The 16880-nt window shown below is 33.1% G+C and overlaps 1 protein-coding gene across 1 annotated transcript; it reads right to left on the reverse strand.

The window, feature by feature from the left end:
* Positions 1-1846: 1846 nt before the first annotated feature.
* LOC128224942 (probable methyltransferase-like protein 24) lies at positions 1847-11306 on the reverse strand. Its single transcript, XM_052935051.1, has 6 exons — positions 11049-11306; positions 6105-6211; positions 4987-5115; positions 4079-4153; positions 3157-3295; positions 1847-2173 (listed from the first exon to the last, which is right to left on the reverse strand). The coding sequence occupies exons 1-6, from the start codon at positions 11166-11168 to the stop codon at positions 1859-1861; spliced, it is 885 nt and encodes a 294-aa protein (XP_052791011.1). The 5' UTR covers positions 11169-11306; the 3' UTR covers positions 1847-1858.
* Positions 11307-16880: the final 5574 nt, after the last annotated feature.

Genomic DNA, 16880 nt, shown 5'->3' on the forward strand with positions numbered 1-16880 from the left:
AAAATGGGAACCTACCGTAGTGTGCACATGTAAAAACAGTTGTCCTCCTTTTTGAAAGGTACCTGCTATGGTAATTTGTCGTGTTTTGATGAACTAAGTAACAGGATATCCAAGCTCGGTCCACCCGATAAATTCCTGCGCCTTGCCAAATAAACTTCGTCCATCCACGGCATTTAGCAAGTTTTCTCAATTTACCGAAATAACATAAGTAATATAATTATGGTAGTTGATGTATTTGTTATTAACCTCAACTGCAATATCAGAATAACATTTCAATTGATACTTATACGCGAAAAGAATGTGTTATAGAACAACACCGTCAGTGTAAGATACATTCATTAAAATATTACAGCAATATTTTTTGTAACCTTAAAACGGCGACGTTTCTAGTATTTAACTATTTAACGTTTACAAGAAATAACTGCCTTTCGTGACGTTGCCTTCAGTTAAAAACAATGCACGCGCTATTTGGTGAAATGTATAACATGTTAAGTGTCTGAATCCTTACCAGACCTTTGCATGTGCCAATGGTATCAGACTTAAAATATCCCAACTGTTTATGTCTCGAATTTCTTTAAGATATTTTATTTACATTAGTAATAAATCGATTAATACCTGATAATACAGAATGTGACCACATGTTTCTCTCCCTCATAAATATTCTAAACCTTTGTCGTATAACAGTTTCAGCCAACAATTTTCTGAGCAATTATCTATAATAAGCTAAACCCTTCGGTTTCTAATTCAAGATTCCTCCGCTTGCTTTCATATTCGCATAAACGTTGCAACCTTATGACCGTACTTAAAGAAAGTGGTCTATCATTTTGCACTATTTTAAACCGCATAACACCATACGTCCCATTTTGTAATGTCATGTAAAGAAGAAGATATTACGATACCGGATTTCGAGTTGCTGTACCAAAGTGGCCTTAAAACTACAGGTTAAGGTAAACAATACAACTGAATACCACGTGTTTTTAAGAAGAGATGATTCTTGGGACCTTACTCTTTCTTGTCTATATAAATGATATCGTACGGGAAATGAAATCACCCATACGTCTTTTGCACATGGATCCAGAGTGGGTGTAACACCGGGGTATAACCTAAGAAACGAATTTATTTTAGCTTGGTGTGGTGGCATGGGGTTTGGGGTACTCCGACCTGAAAATTTTAACAATTTCTAGTCCGAAATGGTGCATTTTTGGCGTTTTTTACAACAGTTGTTGTCTTATATTGAAATAAAAAGTATACATTGACGAGTGTGGGATGGCGCGCTCCGGGTGTGCCCAACCCCTGGGTCAGCTTGTGCCTTTCTCTGCTGATCAGCAACTAAATGGTGACATGGGAAAACATATCTCGGCAGATATGTAGCTTGTGTAATCCAACACAGCGAAAACCGAATCACTTCTCGTCCCTTGATAAACAAACAGACAGGTACACCCACCTTTCTTTATGGATCATGCTCAAATAGCGGAGTTTCTCCTCCAAGGACATAATTAACAAAAGTAACCGATCAGTTCCTCATTTCTACTATAAAGTTGAACACAATTTGAGTGTCAGAAATGCAAGGTTGTGGATGCATTGTAGTTATCTAAATATAAACCACTTGTTCTCTTAAAACATTTCTAAAAGCCCAAATTGTTAATGTTGTCAATTTGAGGATACCTACCATTTCGTCTTCACCTTTCCCCTCTTTCATGCACAAAGGCATGACCTATTCAACCAACTGTTTGTTATTAGACCAATGTAACTTCGAGTGCTTCTGCTTTAAATTGTCTTTAGAAACGAAAACTTGTTTAACCCTAAGAAGGGTGGAGTTTATTTAGGCGTACACCAATAAGACAGGGATCCTCTAATTTTATTTCATTGATTTGATCAAAGATATTTCATTGACACTTGTAATGCTATTATTAAAACCTGGCCACATCATCATACTACTCAAATTTCTTTCCCTCATAAAAATTCGAAATCCCTTATCATATAAAAGTCTTAAAGTATATAACTCGTCAGCTTCAGGTATGGGATGGCTGCCCCATAACTGTCCTCCTAGCTGTATGTAGTGTGTTTCCATGGAAATCTGTTTGACGTCATCAAGAGCCCCGGATGAGATCATCTGTGGAATACTGTACCACTCATCCCCTTCTATGTCAATCTTTAATATGTCGATTGACCTCTAAAACAAAAACATTAAATCGAGATGTTGCGAAGTGTACGAAAATGGTAATTTTTGGAAATCAATCCATCATTTATACAAATCAATCATAATTCTAAAGTTTTGAAATGTTAAGTTCGCTTATTTTATTTTGTATTTCACTGCGATTTTTTGTACATTTTGTAATTATAGAAACAAATTTAATCAATCAATCATTTGAAATCCATTCGTTTTATATAATTATAGTTACGTTTGGTTTTATTACTTCCCTTTCATATATCATATTATATTAGTAGTGTCATGTTGGTGTTATACAAGAAATTATCCGTGCAAAAATAATATACTGATAAAACAATTTAATTTTTTTTAGAAACAATCTCGATATTGATATCTACACTCACTCACCTTTGCATCCTCATAATATATGGCTTATATTAAAGTAGGGTCTATTTGAGTACTGTCATAATTTCACATTTAAATTAACCGCCTTGTAAGGGCAGTTAAGTTACTGAAGGTTAAAAGTATTGAATCATTTAAATATATGTTTAAATATCAATCTATTAAAATTAGTATTGTATATATTACTAGTATGGAACAAAAATGTGTCCAATAGTTATATAAAACAGGTAAATTAAGGTTAACGATGTATGCTTATACAAATTAGAGATGTCAGGGGCCTGGCCGTATACAGATTTATATCGTATGGTAAAAATATCGTAGAGTAATATTTTTTCTTATATTTGTATTTATTTGAAACATTAAAGTATCTTCATGTGGAATTTAAGTTCCAAAGATAAGTTGTCTTATTATCGGAAGGCTAGTGATTTATCACTGCATATAATTAACTTCATGGTTCAATATTTTTTTCTTGGGCAATGTGTTAATAACATATAAAATGGACAACTTCTCTGAATATGGTATACGACTTCGTAGTGGTAAGAAGTATTAGCTGTACAAACTATTTTATTTAAAACAAAAACTATGCTTCTCGGACTGTAACTTACATCTGTATGATTCAGCGCCTTTCTGATGACGTTCAATGTTTTGATTTCCCAACCATTTTTGTTGACAAAGTTATCTCCACCTAGTCCCCAATTGAAGAACCAAATTCGTTCTGCCACCCGAAAACTTTTTTTCTTCATACTATAAAAGATATAAATACTCAGTGTGTATAAAACACGAGATAAATTTCATCTAAAATGCTATGTCGGAAGGCAATACTTTGTTTGGTGATTATTTCCTCAAACACTCTTAATCTGTTTCCAAAATAAAGATTTGACCGTGCTCCATCAGGTGGCGGTTTTGTGAAAAGGTTTGTCGAAATGTTTTAAGAAACTAAACTCTCAATGAAACTCTGCTGAAAGGCCAAAGGCAGTGCTCTGCAAGCGGCATGGACTGCGCTATGTTTCTTTTAAAATGATAGAGAAATAGTTAAGTTATCTTTGTTTAAAGTCTTCATACGAAGCAAATATTGCCTTCAGACGAAAACATTAATACGTAAATTATCACGTGTTACACATACATGGATACTGCGTACACAGAGTTATTGACGGTGGTTCTCATTTCTAGATATATTTAAATACTACTTCATTAAAAGAAACAAAACAAACATGACACAGTTCAACATTGATATGTGATTTACTACATTCTCGTTAAAGATAAAAAATGCAACGTCTGACACACCATACCTTTCTTCAGCCAATTGTATAAAACTGGTTATTTTTTTAACGTTTACTGATTGGCCAATATTCATCAAATAATTACTATCAACCAACCGAATCATTTAAATGTTCAAAACCTGTGGAAAAGTTATCCAGTATTATACAAATGGTTGCAATGGAAGTAACAATACCATTCTTGCCGATAAAATTTTGAAATTAGAATGTGACGCTAAACACAGACTACATTTGGAAAGCCTCTACTAACCTCGGGTCAAAGCAGAATACATCACACCCAAGCATTCTGTTAATGTCTCTATCAAAGTCGAACTGGTTATTGATTCTGGAATAGAATGTGTATTGAGGATAAACACAGAAACAGCATAACACTAAATGTCATAGAATTAAGTGGCCGAATACCGCACATACTGGCGACAAACACAATTATTCATACACGTATAAAAAATATATTTATATCAAAACATACAAACTTAATAAATTCATGTTGCGAGTGATAATTATTCAACTTATAATCCTTCATAACAAAGAATATGTTTATAGTTATACTGGTATATAAACAAGATATTCCATTTCTCGTCAGTATGATAACCCGGTATTTAATTAATGGTTTCTTTCAAACATAATGAGCTTATTTAAACGCACCGTAAACAATCATGTAAAACAGATAAGTTATATATTTATGTCGACATGTCCATTAATTAATTGGCTATGTCAACAAATGCGGTTTAACACGTATTGTCGACATTATAATTATCAAATCGATATAGCGTGTTCAACATGTCACGCCGATATATATCAAGTGGGAAATTCCAGTAATGAAGTGACTGAGACAACGGGTATTAATATGACTCATCAAGTCGGCATTAATCAAGTCGACAATATGACATGCTCACATCATCAAAATAAATGGTATACGATTTTATACAAATACAACAGTCCACGTGTGAAGACTTTACATTGGGTTGGGCCCTGTTCATGTATAACAGTGTTTTCATCAAATTAATGAGCGTGACGTCAAAACATGAAAGACAAGGAACACATTTTATAAATGCATTGATACAAAGAAAGTCGTGAATATAATTTTTTTTTTTATTCATAGCGATGACGTCATAATCATCATCATATATAAACAAACGAAGCTAAGGTTGTACCAACCCAAACGAGTACACTAGACATGGTGGCTTTGGTTTGAATTGTTCATCAATGCAGATTTCTTTTCCTCCGTCCATCAGGCTACCAACCCGAATCACATTTTTACAAAATGCTTGTAGTCTGTTGATGTACCTGAACAAAATATAGGGGTTACTTGTATGTTCCATGGTGAGATTAAGCCATAATTCACCAAATGCGCATCAAAAGCTTTATATTACAAAGTGAATTAATTGCGATATTGAGCTGAATTAAACATGTTTTCGTTATAGTCAATGGATAATAAGGATGTAAAATAACCCCTTATAAAACGGGGGGGGGGGGTGTCTCTCAGAAAAGCGCTCAAAATCTTATGCAAACGCTTATTTATTTTCAAGTGACCTCTTTCAACTTGGATCCCAACTTCTGTGCTTGCAATGTACGTTTTGGGCGTAAGAACGGGCTTAACATTCAACACAGTGATAATTATCATTTTTTTTTATAGAACCATGCATTGATATTGAGATGTGTTGCATTTATGTCACTTTATTTTGCAATGTTCTTTTAACTGTGAAAAGTGATGGTGTAAACAAATGTTTAGAACAAGAAAGGTGTCACTTATTTGTCTTATATATGGGCTTTAGAAGCAATTACGCTTGTTTGTATTTAAAGGGACTTGACACCAGATGATACACTTGCATACAAAAAGGAAATAAAATCGTTAAAAAGTTTCAAATACTAATTTATATCGTTGTGTACAACGCATTGAATATTTCTTACATGTGTATCTGTCGCAGTTTTTTCGTATTTCCCATTCGATAATTTATTGTTTACCACGTTAATCCCAGTAAATTTAAATATAGTGTCGATATAAGTAATCACTTACTTATCTGTGCTAATCACGTGAATTTCACATGCGAAATACTTACTATAAACTGGGAAACCATTATGCGCTAATTTGGAACGTGTAAACACGGCTGTCAGCTGAGATGGCGACATAGTATTTATATCGTGTAAAAGAATGTATTGTAGGCCTCATACTAGCTCCATTGACAATTATAGGCTTGTGTCGTGGAAATAATGTATTTGCCGATTTTGAGACCATCTGGTGTCTAGCTCCTTTAAATAGAGAGGTATATTCATACTTCCAGTAAATTTGCATCAAACGCTGGTCAGACAATTTTTCGAGAGTCTCCATATCGGGGATAATGTAATCCTCGGGCTCGTTGTTGACGAGTTTGTTACAAGGCGCCTGAAACAAAGGTTTTCTTAAATTTTATAAGGCTAAAAACCGTAAGTGCCTGTTTCTTCGACAAATTTAACGACATGATCATTAACTGTCACCTGCATCAAATGTTTTTATTTTATTTTTTTATTTAAATTTAGTGCGGGCTCAAAGTTATTTGAAAGAAATTATTTTTATTTTTTGAAAAAAGGGAAAACTGTTGACCAAGCCAAACTTTCCGACTGGTTTTAGCGGGTATTTGTAGTCATCATACTTAATCCAATTACACGTGCATTTGTTGTAAAGATTTTTTATTATTTAACCTGTGAGAATACTATGAAAATACCAATCAAGGGCCAACTGCATTAACTTATCTTAATAGTAGCCTCAATTTATTTCACGAAAAACAACAAATTGATTTCTTTCATTTCTGTAATTTAATTCTCATCTTTTTACACTGCCTTGTTTTATGTTGAAACATTAACAGAACTACGACACTTGACAGTAAAATTGGCTTGTTTCAAGGGGAAATAACCTCCTCGATTCGCTTCTTTCTCTTCCCCAATGATATCGAAATTCATTTACAACAAAGCCTAAATGCAGGCCTTACAATTTATGAGATCTCTAGAGTGTATTTAGTTCATATGTTTGCACTGCCCTGTTTTAAGTTAACACATTAACAGAACTGCGACACTCGGATAATTAAAATAAAATGAAACAAGACCGAGTAGTCTAAACATAAACAAAGATCCTGTAGATTGTCCATTTCAATTGACGACTAACCTCAATAGGGGTTGGTGTTTTAATTGAAATGCATTGGTTTGTCAAATTTAAAATAATCGTTAACGAGCAAGATATTCTGAATGACGCTCAATTTGGTTTTTAAAGCATTTACAGCACTGTTGATTCGGTAACAATTCCCAACTCTCACGTACAAAGACAATTAGGAAAGAAGGAAAATTTGTGTTGCTTTTTGTTGACGACCGTAAGGCATATGAATGCCTTTATAGCGGGAGTCTCTGGTATAAGTTAATGAAACTTGCTGTTGATGGAAAGTTTTGTCCCTGTTGCGGTCGATACATAGCGAGGCGAAAATGTGCATAAAAAGCTTGGGATCTTTGTCAGACATTAAAATTGGCTTGTTTCAAGGGGAAATATCCTCCTTGCTTCTCCCTCTTCCTAAATGATATCAAAATTCATTTACAACAAAGCCTAAATGCAGGTCACACAATTTATGAGATATTTATTGCTTTTTTTCAGATGACTCAGCTTTTTTGTCAGAGACGAGGGTGGAGAGATAAGAATCTTTAAATAATTAAAGTACTAATTGTAGCAAATGGAATATGTGTAAATGTGGGAAACACGAATATAATGGTGTTTACAAAAGGTGGGCGTACAGTTAAAGTGGACTTACAACAATCTAGCTGTTGACATTTTAAGTTCGATGAACTACTTCGGTATTGTATTTTTGAGTGTTGGATATTTTAGGAAGGAGGCAAGCACACTGGTGGGCAGGGCATTGCGCTCTGTGTACTCACTTAAAAGGCCCTGCTCAAGTATAAAATGATGTCCCTATCAATATAACGTTAAATCTCCGGAAAAGGCTCATTGAGCTAATATTTCTTGTTAACATATACCCGAATTTAAATAAAGATTCTCGTATCTTGTCAAGATTCTTGTATCTTGTTAATTTTTTATGCATACATTTTGTCTATTTAAATCAATAATTTAGAAGCATGGGGGAATATTCAGACGGAGGTCATATAAAGGCCGGTACATAGCAGATTTTGCAAATGAGTTCTAAACGTCAAACGTTCTACAAATTCCTTGTCACTTTATGGAGAGCTGGGCAGATTTCCATTAGATATTGAGCGATAAATTTGTATTATTAAGTACTTGCTTGAATCATTCAATGAGACACAAGATAATTTTATTCTCATGGCAACTATTACAGAGCAATACCGGGACATACAAACCCACAAAGTCTAAACTTGGCCGCTGAAGTAAAAAATATCATCCAGTCATCCAGGTTTGCGGACGTATGGATATTTCCAGAGTCTATTCATGTTCGTGCATTTGTCCCCATGCTCAAAGACAGATTACGAGATGTGTATATAACAGGTTGACGTGCTACCATGGATACACATTCATCCCTGTTTTGTTTAAGAAAATGAAGAAAAGGTTTGAAATTAGGGATGAGACGATACGGTCATCAGGCGATACGATACGTATCGATACAACTACATGCCGATACGATATTTTCGATACGATACAGATACGTAAACACAATTACAGAAACACACAAAAGAAACCAGAATTGTATTATTTTATATTAAATTTGTAACAACCAATGTGTTAATTTTAATGATAACTATAGAAATATTTTCAAACATTATTGTAATGATTTTATAGAAAAAATATATTGACTAGTATGTTAAAAGTAAAATTTTACAGTCCATCCGTCAGTTGTTATTGCGATACTTATACAGTCGTTAAGTTTAGCTTCAACCTGTGCCCGAACAACTGTGTACATATCGGGGATAACTTTATCAGAAAAATGACATCTGGTTGGTAAGTCATATGCTGGGTCCATAACAGATATCAGCTGACGAAAGTATGGCTTGTCAACAACTCCTATTGGCTGTAAATCTCCAACAATAAACTTAGCGATTGATGAGGTAATTTGAGATTTTATCGCTACTTTTTTTGCCTTTTCAAACATTTGTTTAAGTGTCTTTTAACTTGGTAATGGTTTGCTCTCTGATTTAATTGTTGTCTCTGATACGAATTCAGGCTTTTCACCAGAGGGTGTTGGTTGTGAGGCCAGACTATTTTGTGAATTTAATTTTGCATATTCCTTCTTGTGGTGACGCTCAAAGTGAAACCATATGTTTTTGGTTCCCTTGCAGTTTTTTACCTACATACTGCATTCTCACGCTCGACTACCCTCTTACATCTCTTAGGTACACTGGGTTCCCAAAGAAATCCCAGATGCGGGATGAGGTATTTTTCGGCTTGCTCAATTCTACAAAATCTCCTTCGTCCGCCATACTGATGATTATGCCGAGCGCTACCTTAACAACGCATACTATTGGCTACTCCTAACCAATCAACCAATGAGTCAGCGTATTACAAAAGGATAAAATTTACACCAAATAATACAAATTGCACCGATTAAGGAACGGTATAAAACAGTTCCGTCACGGAAATTCGACCAAGTGGTATCGATACGACGGGCTTGTGTATCGATAAGTTTCGGCAACAGCATATATCGATACAGTATCGATATTCACTGTATCGTCTCATCCCTATTTAAAATGTTTACTTACATGATTTGATTGGAAAATTTCAAATATAGACAAAATATTTAATTAACTCAGATTGTCCTCCCATAATTTAAATATTGAACTTGGGAGACATAACAATATTCGTAGACTAGACAGGAACTGACACAGTGTAATTTAAACAATATTGAAGATAAACTTCATTTTGTTTAAGTTTGTCCATTTTATAATTATATAAGGCATATTTATTTTACTCGATAGTATGTCAGAAATTAATGTGAAATAAAATATATATCATTCCTCAATTCTTATAATTAACCTCTGTTTATAAGATTAAGTTATTTTCTGTACCAACACTTTTAAAATAAAAGACGTTTACATTTAAATCACCCTAAAGACATCCTTACATACAGAACTGTTAAATAAGCTTTAGTCTTTTCACGATATTTCTTGATTGGTAATAAAATATTGCAAAACTATTATTTCGTTCTTTCATGTATGTAATATCCAATATGTATATTTGTGTTTGTGTTTATAACGATGAGCTATATATATGTATAAGTTAAATATAATACTGTTCTGTTCTGTGTTTTAATGCATAATAAAAAAACACCACACATCTAAAATTTATATTATTTTACTAGGATTAGGTTAAGACATTTCCTAAGAATTCAGCAGGTAAAGATGCCAGACATCGGGCTACTAGAAATGAAAGATCTTGTTTAATTGCTGAAATTATGTATGTGTCCATGTTATATTGATATCATTGGCAACTTATAATCCATCTGTTACGTTGTGCATGTAATGCGTCCTTTTTTTAAAGCAATGATGAGCTTCATGTCATTACAGTGACATATGGCATACATGTATAGCACAACTGACAAACGTGGTTTATAAACTTTTCATAAGTTACATAAGTATGCAGTACCATTCATACTATATGTAGTTCTTTGTTCTGTTCAATAAGCTTGTCTTTGTTCTTTTTTAAAAAATAAGACAATTGTCTAAATGTGTTTGATTTATCCTGAAACTAATATTGGGCTGCCGTTATTCATAATAAAACACATTCATTCATTTCCTAACTTTAGTCATTTTTACAAGATGAGCATCTCACTGGTCATACGATACAGTCAAAACTCGCTATGTCGATACCTTATATCTCGAGTTTCCGGTAGTGTCGAACTTTTTTTCCCCTGTCCCGAATTTATTCCTTTTGTTTCTATTTTAAACAATTCCGCTTATGTCGATTTTTCTATCTCGATTTTCCCTATATCTAAGGCATATTTTTCCCTGCGGTCGAGTTTCACACATTATCTATATAACTGATTATTTTCATTAATTGCATGTACTTTTATGTTAAAAACACTTATGATTTCTTTAGAAAATCTGTTTTAAGTTAAAAAATACTTAATATGTTTTATAAATACGACTTGTTTATACAGACGTTACATAACTCAAGTGCATTTTACATCTTTATAGTTGTTAGAAATTTTAAACCAAAATATCGTGTATGATTTCATTATCACATTTCATCAAAGTAGTTTGTAATAACTTCCATACACCATCCCGTTAAAACTTACGTTATTTTCATTCCGAAGTGTATTTGTTTGTTGATAGTTCTTTATGTATAATTCCAGTCCAAACAAGAATACACCAGAAATGCATAATATTAACACTATCCTAATACTTATATTCATCATAGTTTCTGTAATCTTTTATTGTTATTTTATCACTGCATTGAAAACGATTGGATGTAACACATATGACAATCATTATTCAATCGATCGTCATAACATAGGCCATTAAGATTGATCTGAACTTTGTTAAGGGTAACAACGTTGTAAACTTTCATGTTCTTACTAAAGCTTCAAGTAAATGTCTTGAAACCAATGAAACAAGACTAATGACAAAAGATCAGATAGCAGTTTTTCATATTTACGTTCGAAAACTGATGTTTTATGGCAATAACGATTCTAACGCTTAAAGAAAAAACAATATTTTTCGGCAGTTTTAAAACAATGCTTATTATAATTTGTCAAACCACATTTTGATCAAAATCCCCGTCGAAAACGAATACTAGTAATTGTGTTTTTTTTTTCCATAGCAACGGCTTTGCGCAATATTATTCTTAAACAAAAATTAAAAAAGTCAAAACTGACAAAGTTTAAAATCTATAAAGTGCAGCTTTAAATGATAAGTGATATGTCTTCAGCATAATCGAAGGCATTCTGTCGAGCCAGAAAACTTTGGACCTGATTCCGGGTCTTCGATACCGGGATTTACTTTCTGATAAAATCCGGAATCACTATGATGAAAACGCAGGCATTGACCCGACCCGTTATCAACGACATCGATTCCAGATTTCCCAAATGTATATCCACTGGCGAATTTACTTTAGTTACTGAACTTTGCTCCAATCAAGATATACAAAAAAATGAATGCAACCATTTCTGATATCACCCTTATTTATAACAATTGTTTAAAACAAAATGCTTAAAATGATTCGTTATAACACATTTTGATCAATATTTTCGTCGAAAACAAATACTATCAATTGTTTTGTTTTTTCCATAAGACTACCTGCATAGCAACGGCTTTGCGCAATATAATTGTAGCTCTACATCAATCAAAATCACTAACTTCTATCTTGCACTAATCTGATTGCTAAGTCACCGGCATAAAATGTCACAGGCTTTACAAGGCGGACCAGGATTTAACGTTATAGGGGGCGTAACCTATTGACCTGCACCCTTGCCTCAGAACCGAAATATATATATTTGAAATGTTATTCTTTTTCGTTAAGAAAGGATTATCTTTGACTCAAATGAGATCGACTTCCACTGCGCATCAGTGCTTCTACTTGGGGAAAAACGTTGTTGTTGGGTGTATGACGCGTGATGATTTTACTATGTCATGAAAATCAATATTAAATGCAACTGGTATGATTTGTTACTTATTCCTTACTGATTGCAGATATGTAAACTAAATTATCCTGTTTCTTGCAAACAAATCGCAATAACAAGATGCCTTTTAAATTTAGGTTTATTTGGATAATTGACCACGTGATGTTTATCTACAATCAGTTAAACATGTGACCGCGAAAATGGATATAAAAACAAATAATGATTCAGCATCTTATCAATAGTTCGCCAACAATTCTTTATTATCAACATGATCTATATCCAATTAACATGTAGCGAGTGTTTGTAAACACTAGTGATCTTGAACTATGACTGTGTATTCTGCGACCTGCGGAGTAATTGTAACACGCTTAGTGTTTGGTGACTGATCAAGGTTTATGCACTTCTTTTTTTTTTACTTTTGTGTTTTCAATATATACTGACGTTTTAAAATGCAATTATTTTTACTATAAACGTATTTAGAAAATTTAGAAAAAATTATTGTCCAAAATGGTGCATATTACTACGTTTGGTATCTTATATTGAAATAAAAAGTAAACCTGGACAAGTGTAGGGAGGCGCGCTCCGGGTGTGCCCAGCCCCTTGATCCGCTTGTCCCGCTTCTCTGCTGATCAGCAACTAAATGGTGACATTGAAAAACATACCTCGGCAGAAATGTAGCTTGAATTATTCAGCAAGCGAAAACCGAATCACTTCTCATCCCCCGATAAACAAACAGACTGGCACATCCACCTTTTTTATGGATCATGCCCAAATTGCTGTCATTATCGAGGTATGAACGCAGTTGGGCTGGTGAAAGTGTAAATAATGCATTTATGAATAAAATATCAAATGGTTGATGAATGCAAAAAGATTTACTGTGGTCTACTATAGTTTCATAAGGTTAAAATACCGTGTTTTATGCATTTCTTTCAAATTAAACTCTGTATCTTTCATAAGAACCATTGTTTTTGACATTTATTCATCCTTTTTGGAATATTAAAACACTATTACAAATTGTGGTAAATCTTGCTTGTGAATAAGAGTGCATCTTTAAGAAACCCTAAACATTCTGTGAATAGAACGACCCTACCGTGTCTGGAAACAGTTAATCAAATTACATCACAAAAACGCGGGAAAATATCAATCACTTCAAATCAATTTTAAACGTAAATTTGAAACACTTACGACAACAATAATTTAACAAATTTTAAATTAACACTTTATAGCATGTTGATTCCAGTTTTTAGCGGCCTGCTGACACATTAAAACAATTACAAGATAAACACTTATCCACTTACATGTATATTGTTATTTGATAACTTGCGATCCGAATTTTTCCGAAGGTATTGCGTTCATCGGAAAATATTCACAATTGCTGAAAGACAGTTCATTTAAGGCATGGGAGTAAAGGTGTAAATATGATCATTTGAATACACATTAAAGACAGTGATTAAAAACATTACGAAAGTTGAATTTCGACGGGGCTAAAGGACTAAAACTATGAATTAAAATCTGGTCAAAAAAGCAAGAACATGACTCTGGTATATCTCTTGCACATTTCAACGATACCTTTAAAATGATGAAATGAAAACTCCTTTAACCGAAGACTTGAAAGATTTGCAAAAAATGTTAATATTTCAGAAGATGTCATCAATCGCGCAATTAGTTACTTATATTTTCACCAATTGTTATTTATTAAAAGAACCGTTAAAAGACTAATTTCCTTTAAGGAAACCTTACAGATATTCTTGCTCACTCATTCTGTAAACAGTACGACCCGACCGTGTCTGCAAACAGTTTATCAAATTACATCAAAATCATGCGGGAAAAAATCAATCACTTCAAATCACTTTTAAACGTAAAATTGAAACACTAACGACAACAATAATTTAACATATCATAAATTAACTCCTTATAACATGTTGATTTAAGTTTTTCGTGGCCTGCTGACACATTAAAACAATTACAAGAGAAACACTTATCAACGTACATGTATATTGTTATTCGATTATTTGCGATGCGAACATATCCGAGGGTAATGCATTCATCGGAAAATATTCGCAATTGCTGAAAGGCAGTCTATTTAAGGAATTGAGTTAAATGTGTAAATATGTGTAAATATGATCATTTGAATACACATCAGAGACAGTGATTAAAACATTATGAAAGTTGAATTGCCAAGGAGCTAAAGGACTCAAACTATGAATAAAAGCATTCGAAAATCTGGTCAAAAAAGCAAGAACATGTATCTGGTATATACACATTTCAAGGACACCTTTAAAATGATAAAATGAAAATAAAGGGTTAAAACTCCTTTAACCGAAAACTTGAAAGATTTGTATAAAAGTGACGAAAAATGTGTCGTAAATACAGTTCGTTCATGTTTAGAAAACACGGTAAATAAAAACAAACAAACATATTACTGGAAAATGGAGGATATAATGACATGTTGAAATAGTTAAAAGAACATCAATATATGATACAAAATGGTCACCATGCAAAAAGGAAACAAATGCATGAAGAAGGGGCATCAACTTTAGTACTCTTTGAGTAATTAGTGCAATAAGAAATTTGAGGTAAACAATAACGTGAGGCAGCATTTTCAAATTACTAGTTATGAAAATCCTGAGAGTATTAAAGCAAGTTATTAAAAAATAAAATTATCATACTTTCTTGAGTAGCTTGAAAAAAATATCAGAGCATATCATAGCATTAAACTAAGTTTATATTATATAAAACATGATTATGAATATAAAAATGTTCATAAATATGTTGGCAAACAATTTAGATAAGTTTAACTGCTTTTAAAAGCACATTGATTTGTGTACTGTTTCACAGTACATCAAAGTGATTCGAAGCTTGGACTCAAGCTATTTGAGCCCTTAAGTTTTTCTTTTGACTTGAAAAATTATATACAAACTGTGTAGTACTCCTCTATGGTTCAAAAAATGAAACAAATAATCAATTTGCTTGTGTGTTTTCAAATAGCAATGTTTGAATAGTTCATAAGCAATCCTTATCAATAAGAAGATTTGAAGCTTCTGAGAAATGGGTTACAATAGTATATCCAGTTGCTCAGCTAGTACAAGAAGGGCTGTTGGTCGGATAATGGTTCCTGGGGTTACACAGCGTTAATTTATTATAGCTGTCTATTACCCGTTAAATCGGAAGAAGAGCGGTTTCTTTCCGTCAACAATAAAATTTTGCGGGCCCACCTTTGTCACTATTTTTTTCGAAAAGATTCCGCATCGGCCCCGGAAAGAGAACAGCTATGCAGGTTTTCATTTCTTTCACAATTGTAGTATGGGCTTTAAGAAAATATCTTTATTTTAAAGAACGACTTATAATTAATCGTGCCAAACAAACAAACAAAAATGAAGAATAGCATATGAAAAAAACGTTGGCCATTAGCAGAAACTGTTGTTTTTTCTTCTCTGTTTATTTATAAATCATTTTAACACACACAATAAACACACGCAAGTTAGTTTTACGTAAAGAAACCGAAGCTTCGGGTTAATTTAAATACATTAATCGTGTTTAAGGAATTATTGTCGTATTTAAGAGGCAACGGACTCTATAGCCATTGCTTACACCGGATTCTACTGATATTTACACGCTGCATGTTACTGTTTTGGAGTTAATCAACACGTTTATGTTAGAGGAACATGTGTATTAGATTACTCTCGACTTAATCTAATTATGAAAGAGTCGGGGTGTATGACAACGGTCTCAAAAATGATAGGTAGGGTTCGGAAACATTTTGTCAAATTAAAGACATCATTTTTTAATCACAAAGTTAAACAAACAAAAAACACATTACAAAATCAATGTCGTGACAACGTTATAAATTACGCATTCCTTTATTAATACACATGCTATTAAATATATAACACATTTTCGCGACTATTTGCATTACTCGGCGGTTATCAGTTTTGCGGCCCGGGCCAATTATCGTTTTGCGGCCTGTAGAGCGTTCGCACGTGAATCAAATTTTCGTTTTAAAATCAAATTTGGCGACTGTAAAATATTGTCTGAAATAATAATCACAATTCATTCTAAAGCAATTTAATTAATTGCATGCTTTATACCAAGATATCTATAGAAATAAAAACTGTCAATTAACATTTTTTAGCTTTAAAATGATTTTTTCCAGTAGCTTATTTTGTATTATTTAATGGATGTCTTATCTTAATTAAAAATCGTTAAGCTCCGTAAAATAGAGAATTGATCCATGAAGGTCGAAGAAATTTTCAAGTTTAACTAGATAAAATTGGATTAGATTAAAATTGCAATTAAAGTTTAAATAAAGATCCGAATAAACAGTCCATTTACCAACGCCAAGCCTATAACTTTCAGTGCTTTGATTTTCTCTACTGTTCGTTAAATGAGATCAATGCGCACGAGGTAAATGGTAACATCCAACCAAAATGGCGGAGTCAGGAGAACCAACAAAAAAACAAAAACATATATTTCTGACATTTTTACCAACTTTTTGGCTGATTTCGATGG

Source organism: Mya arenaria, chromosome 17 (assembly GCF_026914265.1).
Source record: "Mya arenaria isolate MELC-2E11 chromosome 17, ASM2691426v1".
In the NCBI taxonomy this organism is placed as follows: domain Eukaryota; kingdom Metazoa; phylum Mollusca; class Bivalvia; order Myida; family Myidae; genus Mya; species Mya arenaria.